This window comes from Lemur catta, chromosome 20 (genome assembly GCF_020740605.2).
Source record: "Lemur catta isolate mLemCat1 chromosome 20, mLemCat1.pri, whole genome shotgun sequence".
NCBI classification, from domain to species: Eukaryota; Metazoa; Chordata; class Mammalia; order Primates; family Lemuridae; genus Lemur; species Lemur catta.
In genome coordinates, this window is record NC_059147.1 from 17130274 (window position 1) to 17151949 (window position 21676).

The window sequence follows — 21676 nt, forward strand, 5'->3', positions numbered from 1 at the left end:
TTCAAATGGCCTTTTGTCAAAATGACATATTATTAATTCACTAGGATAATTTTACAACTGAAAGCTAAATGCTTTCTTAGCCAAGCTCAGACATAAACCAAGCTTCTCGTCTTTTACCTCCTTGATCATCACTTTCTTATTTAAAATTGAACTCTTATCTACTATTTTGTAGTCAGGGTACAGTAATCTTCCTGCAATAGTTAGGAAAGAAGAAAGTTTGAAGGATTCTCTTCCCTTCCAGGATCAACAGGCAGAAAATTTTCCTTTATATCCAAACATTTTCTCATATTTATTGTGCACTACAAAAAGGAAGCTAAGTCTAGTATTAATATGAAAGAGGGAAATGGGATCAACAAAACAAACTATGAAGCCTCTTTTAAAGTATTTTATGAAAGCATATATTTCCCTTGTGTGAGATTCACATTCCAAATTCTCTCTCTCCTTCTCACATGCATGCACACGCACACACACACACACTCCCCAGATATACACGTATGAAAATGAAGAGAATGGTAGAATGGTGGGAAGAATTATTAGTTTTGAACCTGCTTCTCTCCATTCCTATAAAGGGCTGGTTGCTTAGCACAAATTGTACATGATGCTTCCTGGGTGAGATAACAATGTCCAGACTTCCTTGAATTTCAGGGATTTTTTTTGCTTGTCTGCTTTATTGTTTTTATTACCTAGAATATACTTTTAATAGCCAATATAATATATGCATACAGAGGAACATTTCTGATTGCACTTAGCAAGATGAACTAGAAATTATTTATATTTAGAAAATGAAGACATGTTCTTATAAAGAGGTGGTCTTAATTCTAACTTTAAACATGTAAAGTCTCCTAGAATGGTAGCAGTAGCATATGATTATTATCACAAGTTGATTTGTAAATTATAGATTATTCCTGAAAAAAAACAGATGAGTTGAAAAGCTCATTTTGGCCAACTTTTCATTAACTCATCCCAATGCTTTCTTTGCAAATCAGGAGTTGCTTCAATTGGAGCCAGTTTTTGTTCGCCTCCTTCAGAGAAAAGTTCAGTAGCCCAGAAATACTTAAATAAAGAAATTGAATTTAAATTGGATGTCAGTTTTCTATGAGGAGCTATGAAACTATAATAAATGTTTGTATATTCAGAGAAGTCTGTCCAGAACACTTAATACTACACTCAGTTCTTTCTTTCTTCCATGACATAGATCAGTGAATGAGAAAAGTTGAAAAATATTCTATTTTATTTGTCCTGCAGATATTCAATATAGCACACAATACAATGTCTCGGTGTCTCTATTTTGTTATGCATCAATATTTAATGGAAAAGTTATTTATATTCCTAGCCAAAGTATTTGGGCAAAAAACCCAAACAAACGGAATACAGAAACAATGCTTTCTAAATTCCCTTACATTGCCGAGTATCTTCATAAAAAGTAATAACGTTTTTAATGATTTTAAAATAGAGAACCGCCACGTGGGACAGGTTGCTGGCAGCCATATTATTTAAAAGCCTCAACATTAGATGGAAGAAAGCAGATTGAGCACTTAACACTTCAAGACACCTGGAGGCAACTATTAGTGATGTTATCAGCAACAGACACTAGTTTTTCACGAATTGAGTCAAATAATCTAAATAATGAAATATTATTGGCATTACATAGATACTTTGCAAAAGAAATTTAGAAATAGAGGTATTTTTCTTTCAAATAGCTACACAGAAAAGAACTGCCAGATGTTTGATTCAGATTGCATAAGTTTTCCTATTATGGTATCTCATGTATGTCACACTTACCATTGGAGCAGAATGGCCCTGTGTATGCAGAGAAAGTGCAGTCACAAAGGAACCCACTGGGCCTTTCTCTGCATTTCCCTCCATTGCGGCATAACTTTCCATAGCTGCTGCAATGTCCCCTACAACCCGGCTGCACCTCTGGAGTCACCTGGGCCCTTTCTTCCAAATCCAAGGTCATCCCATTCAACTGCAGAGACCGAATGCAGCCCAGGAAGCCTCTCTGTCTGGTGGCCGTTCCACCTAAAAGGGAAATACTGCAAATGGAAACATGTTCCTAGGTGTTTTATTCAGGATTTAAAGACCAAACAAAACTGAGGCCTTATAGAGAATAGCAAAAGTTGGATGAGCAAATATAATTTTAGAAATACAATTCATGACCAAATATAGACTTCAAGAAGATAAAACATGATTTTTTTTAAAGTTGAATTTGTTACATATTTGTTTTCTAAGAAATATTTATTAATTTTTAAACTGGAGAAGTTTTTTTTTTTTTGTCTCTTTACTTCAAAGAACAAAGTAAAGGCTATATCTTATTTTTATATAGAAACTATTTTTTTTCAATTTTATTTTAAGCACACATTGATGAGTTAATGTGGTTTGTCATTCATTTATTAAAACCTGATTCTGGTACAGTTTTAACTTTGTGAGAATTATGAAGGAATCCTCGAATTCTTCTGACTATGCATTGATGTGGTCTTTTGGTTGTTATCCATTCATCAAAAAGATTGTCACTGACTATCAGATTATTTGTTTTGTCTGGCGTATTTCCCAGTGATTTTCTTTTCTAAAGCTTGGTCCAGTGTTCATGTTTTTTATGCTTGGAAAGATTTTCAACAAAATTGCAAAAGGGGATTGATGAAGAGACAAGTGATATAATGTTGAACATACATCCCTATGCATTTATCAAGTCACCCTTGAAGAGGTCTACAACATTTGGATGAAATGTGATCTCATTATCCTAAGATCGAGATTCTCAAACTTTAAGAAATACTTTAAGAATCATGGAGAGCCTCTTAAAGATAGGCTCAGAAGCTCACTCCAAGAAATACTGATGCTGTGGTCCAAAAATAGGGCTGTGCATCTAAACAATTAGTAAGCCAAGTCATGGGTGATTCTTATTTAGTTGATCCCTTGACCATCATTGTATAAACACTACCCTGGTAGAAATGTAAGCCTCAGGTGGACTTACACACAAATTTGTGTCCAGGAATACCATGAATTAATGATCAGAAGTTAAGTGGGAAAATAGTACCCTAGTCTAAATAACTTCAACAATTCTATTGACAGGCAACTTGAAGGTCCTAAGGCCTCTAAAAGGAGACATGGATCTCCTTATCCTCAAAGACTAAACAGCTGTTTTTTATTTCAGAGTCAAAAAATCTGCCATAAAGATGATAAATAAGCAGGTCCTTGCTATCACCTGTTTGGCTTTACATTTTATTAACTCACTTTGTCTCCCTCCATTAGGGCACACATTTGACAAGGGCTACTTCAGTTACTGTTGTATCTTTGGCACAAAGATCAGTGCCAGACACGTAATCACTGTGCAATCACTAATACACTTATTCATTTATTCATTAAACCACATTACATCATAGGAGAAGGAGACGAGGACTTAGGGCTTCAGGGGTTGAAGGGGGGGACTACCTTCTGCCACACAGGGATGTTTGCATCTCTGAGACCGAGAATGAGGCCCAAATCCAATAAACATTTCTGAATAAATTAATTATATAAAAAAATTAATAGATATATGACAATTGCACATATTTGTGGGGTACATAGTGATGTTGTAATACATATAATATATAGTGATCAAACCAAGGTAATGAGCATAGCCATCATTTCAAACATTCTTCATTTCTTCGTGTTGGGAACATTCAATGTAGTCCTTCTAGCTATTTGAAACAACGAATTATTGTAAACTGTAGTCATCCTATAGCAGTATAGAACACTACAACTTATTTCTCCTATCTAGCTGTAATTTTATATCCTTTAACAAATATCTCCCTATACCCCTTTCCCCACTACCTTTCCCAGTCTCTAGTGTCCTCTGTTCTACTTTTTGCTTCTGTGAGATCAACTTTTTCTTAGCTTCCACATATGAGTGAGAACATTTGATATAGAACTTTCTGTTCCTGGCTTATTTCACTTAACACAATGTCCTCCAGTTTCATCCATGTTGCTGTGAATGACATGATTTCCTTCTTTTTGTGATTGAATAGTATTCCACTTTGTATATATACCACAGTTGTTTTATCCATTCATCTGTTTCTGGTCACCTAGGTTGATTCCTTATGTTGGCTGTTGTGAATAATGCTGCAATAAACATGGGGTACAGACGCCTTTTCAAGATACTGATTTCCTTTCCTTTGGACAAATGCCCAGTAGTGAGATTGCTGGATCATATGGTAGTTGTGTTTGTAGTTTTTTGAGGACATGCTATTCTTTAAGTCTCTCTTCTGCCCTTATTCTCAGGACTTCTCTCTTTTTCTTGCACATCGAAGCTGCTACTCACCTTAGTTTCACAGCTCCCTATTCTCCCACTCTGCTGATTCAACTCAGTGAGTTCCCAGGGCTCAAAGTTTTTGGCCAAGATTCTTTTGGCATCCTTACTGGAGATTTTCTTCCTGAGTAAGGCAGCCTGCAGCCTGGGTTTTGGCTTTGGCACAGGAAAATTTTGGAGGGAGCAAGGTGCTGTGAAGTTTGGATTAGAGGTGTGTTACTGGTGTACTTTATGTTATAGTACATTATAAATCATGGTATAGAGTCTACAGTATCAGTAACATTAAGTCACTTTGTTATGCATTTGCTCCCCTGAAACATTCACAGTCTTTCTCTTTTGGGGGTTTAACCTCATTCTACCAATAACATAATAATATTAGGTTAAGTATGAAACACCTGATTTTCTTAAGTACTAAGTTTGACAGTTGATATCTCTGACATTTCACTTTGACACCTCTTGTTTTATTTTTATTGTGAGGGTACATCCTCAGTCTTTCAAATGCACATTTTGGTTTATTATTATCTTTCAAAATTTTTTTAGAGCAATTTTTGTGAAACCATGGATAAGTCAAAAATTTGCATTATTTTTGAATATGAGTTCTATCCTGGAACCAATGCAGAGTAGACAGCTAAAAATATCAGCAAAGTGTTTGGGAAGGATGTGGCTAACAAATGCTCAGTATGTCGATAGTTTGAGAAGTTCTATTCTGGTGATTTTAATCTTGAAAATGAGCCCCATGGGCGACCTGAGACTATCAACTGTGTCAACAGTATAGGCACATACTTCGATTAATTGTACTGCTTCTTGTTTGAGATATAAGAAACTACACTTCTGATTCAAAAGTGACATTTCATACTTAATGACCTAATAACTAAACAACTGGGGTCCAGTAACTGACTACAGTCCATTTCCAACTGTTCTAACTTGGTTTTTCTTGTTTAGTTTGTAATGGATGATGGGGAACTAGAGGTATAGAGAATTTCAGGGATTGTCCCAGGTGCTGCTGAAAAACTATTAGAAAATTAGAGGCAGAAGTAGGATTAGAACCCACAGGTAGCCTTTCATTCCAAGGAAGCCCCTTGTCTCTTCACAATATAATGAAAAAAGAGAGCTCTTCCATTTTCTTCTAAGCCTCAGATCGTCTTTGGTTTGAATAGAATTTCAGTTCTCCACGCTTTATGGAGCAGTTCTTTGCTGGGCACTGGGTCTGACACCAGAGATACGAAATTATATGCAATTGATCTTGCTGTCAAAGAGCTCACAGTCTAGTAACAAATTGAGACAGGGAAACATGAGATCACTACATGGTTTTCAGGGTAAAAATAGACACAAGGTGGAGAAGGTCAGAGCATGGGGTTATCATTAATAGCATGAAAAAAATGCATACGTGTGTGAAATATATGCTTAAAATAGTATTTGTAATAGAAGGCCAGGCACGGTGACTCACGCCTGTAATCCTAGCATTCTGGCAGGCCGAGGCAGGAGGATCGCTTGAGAACAGCCTGAGCAAGAGCGAGACCCTCTCTGTATAAAAATAGAAAAAAATTAGCCAGGCATGGTGGCATCTGCCTATAGTCCCAGCTACTCGGGAGGCTGAGGCAAGAGTGTAGCTTGCACCCAGGAGTTTGACGTTACAGTGAGTGATGATGACGCCACTGCACTCTAGCTGGGGCAACAGAGCAAGACTCTGTCTCAAAAAAAAAGTATTTGTAATAGAAGAAAATCAACACCCAACTTTGTAAACAGAACTTTTTATTCTGTACTTTTAAAGAGTTGTTTACCTAATCAAATAGTTTTAAACTACCTTTTTAAATGATCAGAAAACATAATGTCTAATTAGACACAAACAGTTGTGTCATACATGTACTGAGGATTTTTACTTTACCATTAGGTTTCAAGTTAATGTTTTTTGTTTTTTTTTCCAGATGGAACTCTTCTGAAAAACATGGCCAGTGTAAATAGAATTGGGCTTGAAAGCTTAATTAAAGATTCCAGTGCCTTTTCAGGGTTAGAGTATGTCCAATTAAAATGAGTTGCAGTTTGATTAATTGATTCTGGATGTTTCCACTGAGCTATTATGTTTGAAACTATCTTCCAATTAATTTTCTATCAATTTACCTGCCAAGCTATATCAGATATAATGAATTTCAGAACTTCACAAACACGGAGTATCTTGTGAAACAAATGCCTAACCTTTCTATGTGATTGAATATAAATGCCCCTGTCTACTTACATAACAGTATGGAGGTCTCGCACCTGAATAACTTTGCTAGGTGTGGAGTAGAGACTGAGTTAGGCTTTACCTATTGGCAGAAATGGTGGTGTCAGTTTATGTAGAGGTCTGTGAAAGTGGAATCCCACCTACAATTTTGCAATGAGATGTTCCTCATTAAGCAAAATCCTAGAAGCGTAGGGAGGAGGAGGGCTATTCTCTATTCTCTCTCATGTTCAGAGAACTATTATGATTTAAAAAGGAAGCTGGTGTAAGCAATAGTGTCAAAGGCAGAAAATTCTGTCATTTTTCCCCAAACCAAACTCAGTGCGGAGAACATGCCCCAGTGGTAGTTACAGCAGAAAGAATGGGTCTATTTAGACTTCTCACATATTGAGGCCACAGCAGCTCTCTAGTTTGCATGTACTAAAGTCTATTTTAAAGAAATGAACTGTTGGTGGTATTAGTTATAATTTCTTGTCTCAAGATATCTCATCTGAATTCTGACTTCAGTCCATGATCACAAAGATTTAGCCACTGGACATGGAAAAGTACACTGGGGGGTTCTTAGGCTAATAAAGAAAAAGATAAGAAGAGAAGAAGCACATAATTAAAATAAATGATTTGATCACATTAAAGAGAAATGTGACCTTTATTGTACTGAATTGGTAATGGGGGAACACATTTACTGCAAAAGAAAATTAGGCTGCAATAAAAATTATTCAAATATAAGGCTGCTTGATATTCTTTTCCCATAACTCTATTTTAGCATATCAAAAGCTAGAGTTAAAAAAAAGAAAAATCTGGAATATATTATAATTAAGAACTATTCATCAAAAGACAAAATTAACAATATGAAAGCACAACCACTTCACAGAGAAGATTTTGTAATAAATTTATATGAAAAGGACTCATCCAAAATACATAAAGAATTCTCATAATTTTTGCTTAAAATAACGACGACAACCTTGTAGAAAATGGGCAACAGATTTGAACAGCCACTTCATAAAGGTAGATATTACAATGATCAGTAGTGATCTGGCAGTATCTCCTAATGCTTAGCACATGCATATACGCTATATGTAATATATAGGTAATAATGCAGGTATACAATAATTCCACTCCTAGATACCTATCCAACAAAAATGCAAGGACATGTTCATGAAAAAAACAGGTAAGATTAATAACTACTGTCTCAGAGTTTCAATATGCTTAGAGTTCAATATTAGCCTTTGTGTATGGTTTTTAGGAATTGTTCACTCTAGATACTCAATAAATATTTTCAGATCTGATGCAATTCAAATGCAACGAAATGACTTCTGACTATGTCAGGGGTCCTACCTTCTCCTCCAGGTTCTAAGTCACAAAGTATTGAAATAAAGTTAGATCCATTAAAAAAACCTGTCAGTAAAAGAATTTAGACTGGAAACAAAAATTGCAGAGCTGGTTGAATGAAAATCAATTCAAGGCTAATTTAAGAAGCTTCTGGGAAAATGCTGAGTTTACAAACCGAAATAGAAAATGACCACTGTCACATTTCAGCTTAAAAAAATGATTGATTCTCTTCTCTCCATCATTTCTGTGGCTACAGAAGGTTTGTGAGCCTATGATAACAGCAGTGACTGGACACTGGGTTCTCAGTCCTAACAAGGTCAAGGGCACATATTCAATACACTGATTAGCATCAGGTCACTAAACTTATTTCTTCAAGGTAATGAGCAGCAGCTCTGAATAGGACTATTTAAGATACACATAAATCACACACACAGGAAAGACAAAATGAAAGAATGTGAAAAGAACAGTAAAGATCCAATGTCACAATTAAGAACAAGAATGGAGAAGGCAAAGCTACAAACAGAAGGTGAATCATCCTTTTTATCACAAAAAGCAATGTGATGTGATGGCTGGAATTATTTGGAGAACAGGAGGAGATGTTCATTGCGTTGGCGCTCATTGTGTCTAATCTCTACTGCATTACATTGGTGTTCACTTTTTTCACTTATTCATGAAAGAGTTTTTGTTCATTATTTTATTCCTCCCTCACTTTGCATGGCATCTGACAGTTTAGATTAGTTGAAGATAATAGTTCTGATATTTGAAACCTCGAGGACTGTTAAAAAGCCTTCTGTTTCGTATTTCTTGGGTGCAGGCTAACACTAGTCTCATCTCCGAAACTCCATTTATCATTTCCTTATTCCTATTTCAGTTGTCATATATAATTGCTGCCCAGCTGGATCACATTTTTTAAAAGTGCTTTCTATTTATTTTTCCTGATTTTGCTCAGAAATTAAAGCATTAATCTTTCCTCAGCATTTCATCCTGAGATGTGAATACACTTTATGACTGCTCTTCAGTAGAGCTGGTAAAACAATCAATGGAGAAAGTACACTGGACCCTTTCATGTTATCTCATTACAGTAGCCACTTCTGAAAAATTACCAAAAATGTTAATCTCAAAAAAAATATTACTAATAGATATTATCAACACAGACCTTGTCAGTGAGACAGAGAATATGATTTAAATCCAAATTAATATATATTCAAATATCTACAACATTGTATTTGTGGGTAAAAGTGGTAAAGATAATATCTCAAATTAATATATCTCTGTATTATTGAAATTTCTGATGTTTCATGTATGTTATATTTTAAAGTAACTTTATTTGCTATTTGAAATAGTCAACAACAGTTTTCTGCTAAATTTATATACAAAAAAGACGTATTTTTGATAAAAGCTACTAAACACTGGGACAGTAACATAATCTGTCTTAGAATGACTAAGACTAACTTAGTCTTTCAGTTTTGTCCTACATTATAAAAGTTGTATCTCCAAGTAATTTATTCATTTTTAAAATAAATCTTGTGTATATTTGAGGTTTACAACATGATGTTATGGGATACAAATAGATAGTAAAATGGTTACTATAGTGAAGCAAATTAACATATATAACATCCCACACAGTTACTTTTTTTATGAGAACAGCTAAAATCTACTGATTTAACAAAAATCCCAAATACCATACACTTTTTTTTAACTATAATCCTCATGTTGTACATTAGATCCCAAAACTGGTTCAAACATCATCATCAATATTATTATTATTAGTCTCTAGTTCAAAACATTTTCATTAGAAGAGTAAAGTCATGCTGAAAACTATACACTGACTTTCCACAATCACATTTACTTCATTCATTCGTCCTAATATCCAAATACAAATGATAGTTGTCATGCACACTTGAAAACACTAATTAGCTATAATTATCTTTAAGATGGATGAAGGAATTTCAAATTAAACTCTTAAACTTGCAAGTAAGGGAAATTAAATTACCCTGTAAAACTTTAACCAGAAAAATCAATGATATTGGATTAAAGTAGAGATTCCCAGTAACCCATGGAGTCACCAGCTCTGAGAGCAGAACAAGACTCAAGTCTAACATATCTGAAGGTATCAATATGAGAGGAAACAGTTTCCAAGAGAAGGGTCTTTCTACATATGACACGTGCTAGAACAAAATCAATGAACAAAGAAAGTAGCCTCATTTCCCTGCAAGAGTGTGATTATGGGGCAGGTGGGATCTCACTGAAGGAGGGGAAGGTGGTGAGATTTTCTCTGCACTATGAAAAAGGACCAGAGGCTTTCTGCAGCCTGGCAAGAATATGGCTTGTATATGTAATCTGGGTTTGGGGGCCAAGAAACATCTCTAATCACTGCTCTATATTAGGACAAAGAAAACAAGAGAAGCTAACTTCAGGTGAAATTAAAAACTGAGAACTGAGGTGAGGAACCCAGAAACCTGCAAAGAAACATCTTGTGTTCAAGCACATTGTCATGGGTAAGTGGTAAAACACTAACAGCAACAACTGATTCATTAGCAACTTGTGTGCATCTACATGAAAAATATGTCCCTACTTGTATTTTAACATTTCTACTTTAGCCTGCACACTATTATCTCTCACATGAACTGCTACAATTGCCTCCTTCCACTCCCTCACAGCAGTCAGAGAGGTCTTGGAAAATGTAAATTAAACTATGCCACTCCTCTGACCTCTTAAAGTGCACATTCCTTACCATGCCCGCAGGAGACCCATTATAACTCCATCTTGTTTCCCATCATGCTTTCCCTAACACTGACTCCCTCCAGCCACATTAGTTTTCTCCCTGTTCCTTGAATACCTAAAGCTTATTCCCACCACTTTGAGTGTGATCCCTCCATCTGGAATTCTGTTCCTTCACATATTGATAGGGTCTCTCTCTCTTCTTCTTCTTCTAGTCTCTGGCCAAATGACCACACTACTTGGAACAGAAGTCCCCAACTCACATCAATGCTTGACTTCTTACTCTGCTTTTTACTTTATAGCATTTATCATTATCTGGAAATTCATATATGCATACAGGAGTGTGTATGCATGTACATGCATGCATACATGTGTGTATACATGTATATGTTTAAATATGTATAGAGAATTTTTTGTTCTATTTTTTTATTATTGGCTGTCTCTTATCTCATCCACCAAAATAAATATACTCTTAGGAAGGCAGAGAACCTTTTGGTAGTAAGTGTTTCATTAAATTAGCTCTAATTACTACTGATTTTTTACTAGTTTTTCACTCACTGTGCTCTAATTCAGTGTAACCTTTTTAATTATAATTTGTCTTTCACTGAGTCTGCCTGCAGGGAAAAAATATCTTCATTTACCAGTTAAAAAAATCTGATTTGTTGGATAGTAATGTTGTAAATTGATAAATTAATATTTTGTCTTGTAAGCATTGTTCTATTAACTTGATTAAGGCCCTTTCCTAAGAAAGTAGTCCGCTCAGTAGTACAGGTAAAGATAAAAACAATCCCTTTATGTGGCTTGTTGACAGTCCATGATTTTCTCTACCCAAGACTGCACGTCTTTATTTTTTTTATGAGTCTTTGTCTTAGTGTCACCACATTAAATCATGTCAATTTACTCACCGTTACCTGTGAGCAGGAAGGAGGAAACCGTATAAACAAATTTTTATTAACAGTAGATGTAACTTTTTTTCCAAAGATCTTTCTTTTTAATTTTCCTTGACTTTGACTTAAACATAATCAAGGGCTCCGTTTTTAAAACTTTCAAGTAACATGGTCATCCCTAAATCTGAACACATATGATGATGTCAAAGGCCTAAACAATTGCCTCAATAAAGATGAAATCTCATAGGTCCTCATTAAAATTACATCACATGATTGATGCCAAAAGATTCAAATCTGTTTTAAAGCAGTTTTCTGATGTCATGCTAGTACTTCATTATAACTACTTTAAATCAAATTAAGGCCAGCATTCCTATCAGACACAATGTATAGTGACTCGCTCTCTTAAGAACTTGAAATTCATACCAAGAATGAAAGGTCATCTACAGGCAAACTGCAGCATATTTCACTGAAAAATTCCAGGACTATTTCAGCCTCTCAATTTCCAAGAATAGTAAGGCTATTCCCAAGCTACTGACAGATTTTAAATTGCCATACCTTTTGTTGTGGCCACCTCTCATTTTTTGTAATTCAAGAATAGCTTCGCCAATTTCCTGACTGAGCTTCTAGCATGTTATTAAAAGAAAAGTTATATATTTCTTCTCATATATTCTTCATTATTTTCATAACCTTAAATAAGTCAGCCAAGTGGCCACGGATCATGATTAGATTGTCTATTATAGTGCCTGCCTCATAGAAGCTGTTCATTATTTATTGAGTGAAAGGAAGAATAAATGATGGAAATAATAAGTACATAAATTTATGAGAAATCCCCAATATATCTTCCTCAAATATGTCACAAATCAGCATCATCCTTTGCAGTGAGAGAGCGCTAGTAAAATGAGATTGTTAAACAATAGAAGGTATAACAGGGATCTGATGAATTTTGTTCAAAAATATAACCCTTGACAATGCCTGAAATACACTTTCTAATAATTTATTTATTCTGCTTTATGGTGTTATGCCTTTATTTACATTAAAATACATGAGAAGTGATCAAGCAAGAGAGAATTCTTTGAACTTCATGGTCCATAAATTCTGTAAACTAATTAGCAAAGGTGCAAAGTAAAACAAACACATCTAGCAGGATTCCACTATTAAGTTTATAAATGCCAAGTGAAAGGAACAACATTCAGATACAAATAAGTTGGTGACCAGAAGATATCAGAAAAATGGGCAAAATAAAGGAATGCATCAGAGAAACTGATGAAACTAGATAAGCTATAGAGTCTATGCACTGTGCTCTTTTTATTTTTTCCTGCCCTTGGCCTGTTTTTGACGCGGTGGTAGTGGGGGGCATTCCAATGATTGGCATTAGCTGGAATTAGAAGGAGGGGTCCTCAACAATTCTAAGAACAGAGATAAACACTTCCAATATCATACTAAATCACCAATGCAATAATAAACTGGAACAAATCATGTAATCTCTAATATTAAGAATGTGAGTTTGCAAGTTTAGGAATTAGTCAAAGACAAATTTGAATCTCATTTACTAGGTGGATTTCTGAAGGCAAGTTAACCCCCTAAACTTCAGGTATGCCAACTGCAAAACAGGGATGATACCCATGTCACAGGTTGGTTATATGAGGAACAACTGAAACACCTGGCACAGTTTGGAACACAGGTTCTCAATAAATGGTGGTTTGTTAACTGCTGTTTATTGTTATTATCATTATTTCTACAGTCGGTATTATTTTATTTCACCCCATCTCTGCACTGACATCATATAATCAAATGACCAATTGCTTAAAAGGAGAACTTACCCACAAAGAGTTGACTGTTGAGCTGTAAGAGGACGTGACCATCTGCTGGAGCAGGTTGTGTCTTTGGTGTGAGCTGATCCACTTGAATGGATGCTTCTTTCATGTTCCTTTCAACTCTAACATGGTGCCACTGATTGTCATTGAAGTGGGTGGGTGACTGCACTGAGATTTCAAAAGGCCCATTCCCCACATCAAATGAAAAAGTCACTATTGTAGGAGCTGGAAATATTAGACATAAATATTGTTCAAATGAGTTCACATGGTAGAGTGCTGAGCCTCCAATATATACTTAGGAATAGCACCACAACATAACAATTACTAAATATAAAGATAGTGGTTTGAATGTTGTAGAAGGAACTAATGACATCAGTACAGAAATAAGTCTTCTGACGTGGGATGAAAGAGTAAAATACCTTTGCATTTTGGAGAAAAAACAACAGATTTTCAGAAATTCATCCTCTGAGTTAATGTTTCATATTGATAAAGAGTAAAACTACTTATTCCAAGGCAAGAAAACTAAATAGCCTCTGGCATTTTATGTAAAAATAATTGTGACAGCGATTTAGATTATATCATTTTAAAGGTATGCAATATATATTTGATATTAAGATATGAATAGCAGCCTATGAGTATATCAAAATGAGTGCTTGATTGAAGTCATTTTGTAACTAGGTAAAATGTTTTAAATTTTAATTATCTGAAATTAAAACTTTTAAAAACTGGGTCAAGAGAATACCAATAATTTCCCAAATTATCCCATGTTAAATATCTAATTATTTTCTTATAAAAAGTATAAGTTAATATCATGGAATTTTTTTCAAAGGGATACCATGAAAAGATTCAGCTGGTAAAGTAGACACATGAGTATTTTAAAAATTAGTGAAAGGATTTACTACTGATAGAATCCCCTAGACTTCTTTGGGAAAGGACACTTACAACGTAGTTCTATCCGTATAAAATCAGTAATCCCCAGGTTCTCTAAAAATACTCCAGATGAAGCTGTTGTCTTAAAAAAGAAAGACACATCAGCACTAAGTTCTCCATGGAAAGTAGGAAAATGAAGGTACGAAGCCTCAGTATCAAAGGAAGCTGAATTCCAAAATGACCCTGTTTAAAGAAAAAAGGAAAAATTTCAAAAAGTATGAAAACACATTCATGAAACAAAATGAATGACAAAGACATTTTCTATTTTTAGCACTTTTACTTTATTAAAAATGTTGCTCATTTATACAAATCTGCTTTTTTTTTCTTTTTCTATTAGCTATGTAGTATGCATATATGTACATGGTCTATATTGGAGATTTTATAGGGACTGAGATCCTGGCTTCCTTCCTACATAGAAAAGGAATGATTCCTACAGAAATGGTCTGAACGTTACCGAAGAAAAATATTCTCAGCGTAAATACTATCCTCTGCCAAAGTGATATTATGAAAAGATCTGCAAAACATTAATTACTAAACAATTTTTTATAATTTGAAAATTTAAGCACCTACATTGCTTTGAATAACAAAAGCCCTAAAGAAGCTCACAGTGTTTTTTGTTCTAACACTTCTAACAGACACACTTCACAAAGCTACACTCTTAACTAATTGTTTTCATTAAGGAGCCTTGTGATTTTCTAAACAGAGACTGGCATTCTAAACATCCTCATCTAATTAAAAACCAAGATACGACTTATTCTGCGCTATGCCAATATTCTCATGAAAATGCTCTGTTTATTCAAAATTATCTTATTTTGCTAATAAGAATTAAGTAGACACACAGTAGATGAAAAGGGTTCTCAAAATGTTTACAAATGTTCAAAAGAGCCAGAAAATGTTCAAAAAGGTTGGGATATAAATTCAGAGATCTGAAAAAAATTATGTAGACTATAAAGTTACTTATAATTGCTGTTCAAATACAACTTATCTTCACTTTCTGATTTTTTTTACATTTACAGCTTTCCTTTTGAAAAAAAAATTTAAATTTTATATAGCAAAAGGAATGGAACATGCAATATAAATGCAACAGCATGAGCTGACAGGAGCGAAATTTGACTGAGTATGTGTGGTTGATGAGGAGTGTAATCAGAGAAACGAACTATGCATTCTTGCTGCCACCAGCAAGTTCTTAGCACATCAAACATAAATACCATCTTTAGTTTTAAGCAACCGCCCCATACACACTCCCAACACTGGCTAAAATTCTCCTATCTAAATTACCTTCCTGGAAGAAAAATGTATTGATCCTCTGGAGTTGGAAAACAGCAATTTCAAAACAACAGTTCATTATGTTAGCAGAGAACAGATACCTAGCTACCTAGTTAAAAATCACAAACTTGACTCTGCTTATACATGCTCCTTAGATTTTAATTTATTTTCTATAAATTCCAGATGAAACAGTGCCTATATCTTCTTTTTTTTTTTTCCTGTTTTCTTGTGGACCTGATTCAAAAGTCAATTCTCAGCTTGTATGTGGACAATTTTAAAGATGGATTTATTCAGCTGAGAATTTACATTGAGTTTTCCTTTCCTCCCCAGAGTCAAATGAAACTCTATATTATCAGTCACGTCAAGCCTATTCCTCATGTCCTCTTTATAGCTATTTCTGCATTTAGACATGCTTCAGGAAAAAACGCAAGAAAATGCAAAATATCAAGTCAGGGAAAACAACACATCTGTGTTCTTAAAAAAGTTCTTACCTGACCTATTTTTAGAAGGAATTAGATACCTTTTTGTTGAAATGTTATATATAAAAATTAAAATAAGGCTGTAACTTTAAATTATAAAATATTAGCAAATCTTATTTTGTATACAGAAAGAGGAACATTCAGAGTTACTTAACAGTTTAAATTAGATAATATTAGTATAAAACAAAATATTTCCTTTGCTTCATGTCATATCATAACCAGCTCAATAAAGAGTCACATAGAAGACTTCAGGGAACTAGTTGAAACAAATAAACAATTCTTTGAATTGCTGCTATCTGTACAATGAATGCTTTTATAGAAATGAAACCAATTTATTACTTTAGGCATCTTCAATGCTCTCACACACGTAATAATGTCTATTTGGTTTAGTTCACAAACCTTATTTTACAGATTCACAATAGGTAGAAATTGAAGGAAATTTATTGGATTAAGAAATTACTGCCAATTCAAAACAATTAGAAGGAAAGCAAGGTCCAATATTTCCATGATCAAATAATGTTAATGGCATATGGTATCTCAGCTCTTTACAGACTGTGCTAAGAAGCACCGAGGAGAACCTGGGCCGCTTTAGAGAAAGGAGGGGCAGGCAGGAGGAGGTAGAACAGAACTTAGCAGGCAGGCAGTAGCTGGAAGCTGCAGGTGTTCAAAAGAGGATTCCGTGGATAAGGTGGTTTAAAATTCATGGATCTCATGCAGGGAGAGAGTAGAATGATCATTACCACAGTCAGGGAAGGATGCACGTGTGGGCAGGAGGGGGAGTAAGAGAGGTTGGTTAATAGATAGAAGGCATAAGTTCTGTTTGATAGCAAAATACGGTGCCTATAGTTAACAACAATATACTGTGTATTTCAAAATAGCTAGGAGGGAGGACTTGAAATGGTCCCAACACTCAGAAATTATAAATGCTCGAGGCAATGGATATGCTAATACCCTGACTTGATCATGACACAGTCTCTGCATGTGATAAAATACCACATGTGCCCCATAAATATGTACAAATATTATGTATCAATAAATTTTTTTAAATAATTAACTAAAAAAAATTCCCTAAGCTGCACCATTTTCAATTAAATTCAATACAGCATACTAGAGATTTGAAAAAAAATGTTTTGGAAATACTACCTTTTATCGTTCCAGAATTAAAAATAAAATATATATATATATATGTATATAATGGTATACATATAGTTATTTGCATAGAAGAGGAAGATGTATTAAGTACTTAATTTCATATATAAAGTAAAAAAAAAAACCCTTTAAGAAAATTAGCTTAGTACTATATTAAGATTACGACTACTAATAATTGTTTTGTTAAACTTTTATTTATAAAATATCCTTTTAAAAAGAAGAGGCTTATGTAGAAAGAAAGTAGATTAGTGTCTCCTCGGGTTGGGAAGGTGGGTTAATGAAGAGAGAGCAGTACCTCAGCAGTGTGGGGTTTCTTTCGCAGGCAATGAAAATGTTCTAAAATCAGGTGTAGTAATGGTTACACAACGTTGTAAATATACTAAAAGCTACTGAACAGTTCACTTTATATTGGTGAATTGTATGGTATGTGAATTTTATCTAAATAAGGCTGCTTTTAAAAGGATGGCAGTTGAAAAATACATTGTTTTTTTGAGGCGATATGTTTTACTCTTAAAATCAAAGTGCATACAACATGCTAACGCTACTTTTCCTAAAGGTAAAATAAAGTGAAATATAGAAATGCCAGGGCAAGGCAAGGAATAATTTACTAGTCAAATGAAATCTTTCTGAATGCTTAAAAATCATTAAAAAACAAACTAGAGACATTTACTTAATTAAAATTATTATTTTAAGATCCTTGTAGATTTCTCATGCAGTTGTAAGAAATAATAAAGAAAGATATTGCGTACCCTTTACCTAGTTCCCCCCAATGGTAGTATCCTGCAAAAGTGGAGTGTCCAAACCAGGATATTGACATTAATGACAAGATGCAGAATATTTCTATCACCATAGTATTTTTCATGCTTCCCTTTTGCAGCGACATCCTTTTCCCTCCCTCCCCACCCCCTCTCTAATCCCTTGACAACCATTAATCAGTTCACATTTCTATAATTTTATCATTTCAAGAATGTTCTGCAAATAAAGGGATACAGTATATAGCCTTCTGAGATTGCTTCTTTTTCTTTCATTTAGGATTACCCTTTAAAGACTCACCCACATTGCTTTGTGTATCAATAGTTCATTTCTTTTTATTGCTGAGTATTCCATGGTATGGATGTACCACAATTTATTTAACCACTCACCTGTAGAAGGACATCTGAGTGGTTTCCAGGTTTCAGCTATTGCAAATAAAGTGTCTATGAACATTCACGTACAAGTTTTTGTGTGAACATACATTTTTCAGTACGTTGGGATAAATGCCCAGGAAGACAATCACTAGGTTGTATGAGAGTTGCACGCTTTGTTTTGTCAGGAACTGCTAAGCTGTTTTCCAGAATGGCTGCAGCATTTTACGTTCCCACCAGCAACGTATGAGTAATCCAGTTTCTCCACATCCTGGAGAATGTGTTGTTTTATATATATATATATATATATATATATATATTTTTTTTTTTTTTTTTTTAATTTTAGCCATTCTGAAAGCTGTGTAGTGATAGCACATTGTGGATTTGATATGCATTTGCCTAGTGGTCGATGGTGCTGAGTATCACTTCATGTGCTCACGGGCAATCTGTGCACCTTCTTTAGTGAAACCTCATGTCTTTTGCCTATTGTGTTAGATTGCTCTGACTGCCATAACAACATACCCCAGGCCAGGCATCTTAAAAAAAAAAACCAGACATTTATTTTCTCACAGTTCTGGTGGCTGAAAGTCCAAGATCAAGGCACTAGCAGGGCTGCTTGGGAGACTTCTCCTCCTGGCTTGTAGATGGCTGCCTTCTTGCTGTGACCTCACCTGGTCTTTCCTCTGTGCGAGCACAGACAGAGGGATCTCTGGTGTCTCCTTGCAGTCTCATAAGGACACCAGTTCCATTGAATTAGGGCCCTACTCCATGACCTCATTTAACTTTAATTACCTTTTAAAGGCCCTATCTCCAAATACAATCACATTGGGGTTATGGCTTCAACATATAAATTTGGGAGGAAAATAATTCAGTTCATAACATCTGTATTTTAATTGGATTGTTTCCTTTTGTTTCCTTTTTTTTTCTTCTTTTACTGCTGACTTTTGAGGATGCTTTATATATTTTAGAGACTAGTCCTCTGTCAGATATGTGGTTTGCAACTATTTCTAACCAGTCTGGAGCTTGTCTTTTCATCTTCTTCATGGAACTTTTCACAGAGTAAAATTTAATTTTGATGAAGTCCAATTTATTGCTTTTTGCCTTTATGGATCATGGTTTATGATGCCAAGTCTAAGAAGTCTTCAGATTTCTTAGGTTAGATTTCCTAGACCTAGATCAAAATGCATATAAACTTCCAATGAACCCTTTCGTAAAAGTAAAATTTTTTAAATGTTGACATGCTGATGTAAAAAATAGTTTAGTAGTCAAATGCATCTTCTATCATTTATGAATCATTAGAAAATGAGCTGGAAATACATATTTTAACAGAAATAAAATTCTAAGATTTAATTATATTTACATTATCAGAAAAGCAATAGCCTATTTATTGGTTTTATAATTCACTGGTTCCTCTTTTTAGCATGTCCATTATTGTTTTCAACTATTTATGAACCTCAATAGGAACCAATATAAGCAAATAAAAATGAAGAACATGAAATCTGGCTGGAGATAATTACAGTTTGTGGTTTCCATATTGGTATAAAAAAAGAACAAAGATGCTGATGGACATTTTCATAGAGTAAACAACCTCTCTACCCCTGCCCGCACACACTCAGTAAGGCTGGTGTGGCAAATAGCAAGTGAGAATTCCTCTTATGCAGAATAGAAATCATTTTTATAATCAAAAGCTTTCACAAAAAATCTCTGAAGAAGATATTTCTTGTCATTCTTATATTAGTTTTGTGCAAAACTCTCTTGCTATTAATAGCAAAGGCATAGACATGTGTGTATATGGTTCAATTATTTAAAGATACAAACACACATGCAATCTTATTTTAGAAGAAACTGGAAGAATAGAATTGGGGAGCAATCATCCAATTACTTACAGTCTAGGCGTAAGAGGATATATAAAAGAAGCAAATGAGATGAGTGAAGTTTACGTAAGTTTGCCATTGCCTTCTGCCTGTCATTCCTATGAAGATCAGAGTCAAGTTGAAAGAGGTGCTGAGTTGATTTTGGTACCAGAATAGAGATCCTTCCGAGTATGACATCCCTATTTTATTTGAAGCAACCTATTTTGAACTAACAAATAGCAATAGTTTAATATATACAGGAGAACACATTATGAATTTGAGAATCTGGTCTACCTAAGATTGATTCCCTCCATTAACACACATAATCATGCAATAAAATTTGAGTCCAGTAATCCATCTGAAGAGAGGAGCAACCATCAGTGGATCAGTTTTGACTAAATTTAATTATTTAAACAAAATGAAATAGAGTCATTGTGATTTGAGCAAAACAAAATAAATAAGTGCTCAATTAGAATTGAGATTTTTAACTAACCATATACTAATAAAAGTGTGACTTTTAATTATATGGTTAAAGTAAAAAGTAACTTGATGTTCAGATTATTGTCTTTTTGAAATATATTTTTAACACTGCAATTGACTATAGAGCTCTTAATATCTTTCTGTATCTGTATATTTACAGATTTTATCATATAGACATTACTGTTTTTAAGTAGGCATATCTATACAGTAGCCCATTATAGCCCATTTGCAACTTGGCACATAGAATTTTTTCCATGCCTGGAGATTACCATTTTATATTAATTAATTAGATAAAACATTTCATTAGATTATAATAATTAAAAATAAAAACTAACAAATTATTCATAATATACTTATTGTCCAATGATTCCTGCATATGGGACTTAATTACAAATCCTTACATGTGATGGGGTATAAATATTGGGTTTTAAAGAACACCATATGTCAGAACATATTAGATATAATATAATGCCAAATGTGAGCACTACATACTACTCTGCAATACACTGTGTTTCCCTAATGTTTTCACTACCGCATGCTTTTAGAGGATTTTTCATATCCTCCCTTTCCCTAAACATATAACAACCCATCTCTATTCTTCAGCTTCTCTAGTGACTTTAAGAAAAGAGAAGGTGGCAGAAGAGACTTTCTGCAAGCACCCACCACCACACCTACTCACCTTCCTGCACCTGCACACATGACCTACATTCTCTCCTCTTACACTGGATCAACCGTCCCCACCCTAAGAATCTATCTGCTGGTTCTCTCCTAACAGCACAAACATACTATTAATTCTCCCATCTTAGAAATCCCACTGTTGTGATCCTACTTCCTTCTCCATTTACCATTACATTTCTCCATTTTTTTCTCTTCCCACTATTTCTCGAATCTATTTCAGGCTTTTGTCCCTGAACACTTGCCAAAAACAAGCTGTTGCCAAGGTCACTAATGACCTACACATTGCTAAAACAAATTATCAGTTCTCAGTCTCATCTTACTTAAGCCTTCCACAACATTTAACGCAATTGATAGATCTCTCCTCCTTGAAACATTTTCTTCACTGGAAATGCAGGATACATACTGTCTTGCTTTTCTCATAGGTGGTATATTCTCAATCTTCTTTCTTTCCTCCTTTTCATCT

The 21676-nt window shown here is 34.5% G+C and overlaps 1 protein-coding gene across 6 annotated transcripts in view; it reads right to left on the bottom strand.

Moving 5' to 3' along the window:
• CNTNAP4 (contactin associated protein family member 4) overlaps window positions 1–21676 on the bottom strand; it is a 236190-nt gene that overhangs the window by 21679 nt on the left and 192835 nt on the right. For 5 of the 6 annotated variants that reach the window (XM_045534031.1, XM_045534032.1, XM_045534034.1 and 2 more), the window contains 3 exons: window positions 14197–14367; window positions 13261–13479; window positions 1783–2022 (listed from right to left, as the gene is read on the bottom strand). In XM_045534031.1, coding sequence (XP_045389987.1) covers window positions 1783–2022; window positions 13261–13479; window positions 14197–14367 — 630 coding nt within the window. The remainder of the gene's footprint in view (window positions 1–1782; window positions 2023–13260; window positions 13480–14196; window positions 14368–21676) is intronic. The other variant, XM_045534037.1, reaches the window with a different exon arrangement.